Genomic DNA, 3,389 nt, shown 5'->3' on the forward strand with positions numbered 1-3,389 from the left:
CCGCACATCACTGGGTAAGAGGGATCTGTACAAGGACGTCATGATGGAGGACCACCGGAACCACACATCACCGGGTAAGAGGAAACTTCCATTATAGGGGTTATGTGGGGTCCAAAAATGATTATCCCTGCAGTATGTAAATACATTCGCTAATATACATTCCGGTCCCCTTCTTTGATGACGATTCTTTGTCATGTGACTGAGCCCGTTGTACTCTATGTAATCGCTGTTCTATTTCTCCTGCTTGTACATAGAGTAAAGCGGGGCCGGTCACATGACGAAGAGTCATATCGTCATCAAAGAAGACACTGCAACTAGACTTCCGGTCCCCCGGCAGCGCTATAAAAATCTATTAAATCTCATAATCCGCGCCACCGGGGACCGGAATGTATATTAGCGAGTGTACTCACATGCTGCACAGACTACACCGCTAATACATTTTGGTCCCCGCATAACCCATTAAGAAGAGAACAGTTTTGAGGGTCACCTATCTGTCACCCCACCATCTTTTTATCAAATATACACTATGTATTCAGTCACTGTCCACGTGTTTCCTATAGATGGATCCAGCAGGAAATGGCCAGCAGGGAGATGTGCCAGTCCAGTGAACCCCAAGGATAGACCAGAGAAAAATCACAATGTCCGACAGAGTCATCAGGTATATAGCAAATATCTTAGAAACGACATTGTGACCTGTGGAACCTCTACACATATTGAACGTTATTATGTTTGTTAGATTTTTTGTCTTTCTTGATTTATTTCTTTTTTTAGGCTGAAGAACTGGTTATTATTAAAGTTGAAGAGGTGGAAGGGCTAGAGGAAGAAGGAGAGACATTTATCTGGCATGATTGGCAGAATACAGAGGAGGACATTCTCACAGATACCAGTCTAGGTGACTACTAACCACTAAATACAGAAAAGAGGAACATATTGCCCATGTTTAACCCCTTCGTCAGTCTCGTATTCTGCCATCTTCTCTGCCAATGTAAACTAGTGAGGAAAATGCATTTGCCATATGAGAGGTGGGAAGGAGGAGCCTTCAGTGACATGCACACGCTGCGTATTACGTGCGGAGTTGCCGTGCAGGTTTTCCTGCAGCAAATCCGCAGCGTAATACAGTACCGGCGAAGGCAAATCAGGTTTCAACTAATCTCATCTACACAAAGCAGAATTTTTCCTGCACATAAGTTGCCCTGCGGTGCGTATTTTCTAATCTACAGCATGTCAATTTATCTTGCGTTTCTGCCTCACAATTGTATCTGACAAAATTGGAAAAAAAACGCAGCAAAATGTAAAAACCGACCTAAAAACGCATAAAAGAACGGTGCGGATTTGACCCGCCTGTCTTTACCTACCGTTTTGATTCCGATTTTCTTCATCAAATTACGCAATAGCCTAGGCAATTGCTTCCGGCAAAACTACGGGTCCGATGCACAACAGAGAAAATCGGAAACCATGGGCACCGGATCCGTCACCATTGAAATCAATGGCGATGGAAACGGAAACCTCTGGTTTCCGTCAGTTTGTGTCTGTTCCTGGTCCCGGGAAACCTCCGACGGAACGTCATAACGGGACCACAACGCAGATGTGAACGAGGCCTTAGCCTTGATCCTTTCAATAATAGTGATTTATAAATATGTGCTTGTTATTGTAAGATGTTTCTGTAGTAAACTTTAATGATTAAAGATTTTATTTTTCTCGTGCAGATGGATCCATGATCAAGAATACACTGGAGAAATGTCTCATGTTGTCTTCTGATTGTAACATAGACAATGACAAACCCGCACACAATTCTCCAGGACATTACCCCATTTCTCACAATATAACAGACTCCCATAATGGTAGAATAGCCCATGGAAGTGGTGACAAGTATCAGTGCTCTGAATGCGGGAAATGTTTTACCCAAAACGGGTCTCTTAACGTCCATAAAAGAATCCACACAGGGGAGAAACCCTTCTCTTGTTCAGAAAGCGGAAAATTGTTTATGCGTAAATCTGACCTGGTTAGACATTACCGAGTTCACACTGGAGAAAAGCCCTTTGTATGTTCAGTGTGTGGGAAGTGTTTCAGTCAAAAGTCAAAGCTGGTAAGTCATCAACGTACCCACACTGGTGAAATTCTCTTCCCATGTCCCGAGTGTGGAAGATGTTTTACAAATCGAGCTATACTTGCAACACATCTGAAATTTCACTCAGGAGAGAACCCATTTCAGTGCTCCGATTGTGGGACGTGTTTTCAGTACAAATCGTATCTTGTTAAACATCAAATAACTCACACGAAGACAAAACCCTTTTCTTGTTCGGAGTGTGGAAAATATTTAACCAACAAGGGCGCCCTCATCTATCACTTGAGGACACACACAGGGGAGAAACCTTTCTCCTGTTCTGAATGTGGGCGATGTTTTACAAAGGACACCTTGTCACTCATAAGCGGACCCACACAGGGGAGAAGCCATTTTCATGTGCAAAATGTGGGAAACTTTTTGCCCGTAAGGCAGACATGGCGATACATCAAATCATGCACTCAATCGAGGCGCCGTTTTCATGCTCCAACTGATGAGGAATATTACAGAAATGTCAATCAGAAAATGACTCCTAAGGCATCAATTCTATTTTTGGAACCTGTAATGCATAAAAAAAAACGAAATAAAACTCATCTTAATTTATTACACACATGTGGATGTGAATCCATTTTTATCTTGCAACTAATAGTGTTTTTCTTCTCCAAATTTAAAGAGGACCCGTCACTTGGTCATATAAGTTGAGCCAGTCTACTGACCTGATTAGCGCTGTCTCTGATTCCAGCGCTGTTTTTCTTTTTTTCCTGGACCCCCACATTCCAGAGATATGGCCACTGTTGTGTTGGCTCCCTATATGCTGTAGTTAGCCAACAAGGCGTGAACTACCCTCAAGCTGCCTCGCGCTGGTTGGTCAGTATCACAGGCAGGGAAGCTAGCCCCACCCCCTTGGCTAACTACAGCAAATTAGCATATAGGGAGCCAACACAACAGTGGGTCATATCTCTATATCAGGAAAAAAAGAAAAACAGCGCTGGAATCAGGGAGACAGCGCTATTCAGGTCAGTAGACCAGTTCACATTATATGACCAGTGACAGGTCCTCTTTAAAGCATCAGCGTGTTAGTATTACAGACCATTTTTTAAAAATATATTTTCTATCTTTATGGTCACCGATAGGGTCCTGATCCACCATCATAATTTAGTCATTCAGAAACACCAAACTCGGTAAGTTGCAAAGTGAATACTTCCTTCACCTAGATAGGAGCTTTGTTTTTCTCCAGTTTGTGAAGAAGCTGCGTGACAATGCCCAAAGGAGTGCAACAATGGCTGCCCATAGTAGTTTTTAGTCCTTTGGAAAAACTTCTTTGCAT

The 3,389-nt window shown here is 42.8% G+C and overlaps 1 protein-coding gene across 1 annotated transcript; it reads left to right on the forward strand.

Annotated features, from left to right (window-relative positions):
* Positions 1–1,705: 1,705 nt before the first annotated feature.
* Positions 1,706–2,764, forward strand: LOC142663049 (uncharacterized). The gene has a single exon (XM_075841346.1). The coding sequence runs from the start codon at positions 1,715–1,717 to the stop codon at positions 2,762–2,764; it is 1,050 nt and encodes a 349-aa protein (XP_075697461.1). The 5' UTR covers positions 1,706–1,714.
* The last annotated feature ends 625 nt before the right edge of the window (positions 2,765–3,389 follow it).

Source organism: Rhinoderma darwinii, chromosome 11 (genome assembly GCF_050947455.1).
Source record: "Rhinoderma darwinii isolate aRhiDar2 chromosome 11, aRhiDar2.hap1, whole genome shotgun sequence".
Classification (NCBI taxonomy): domain Eukaryota; kingdom Metazoa; phylum Chordata; class Amphibia; order Anura; family Rhinodermatidae; genus Rhinoderma; species Rhinoderma darwinii.

What these genes read in the sequence shown, in the direction of transcription:
- LOC142663049 (XM_075841346.1), top strand. Translation starts at nt 1,715, where the DNA reads ATGATCAAGAATACACTGGAGAAATGTCTCATGTTGTCTTCTGATTGT.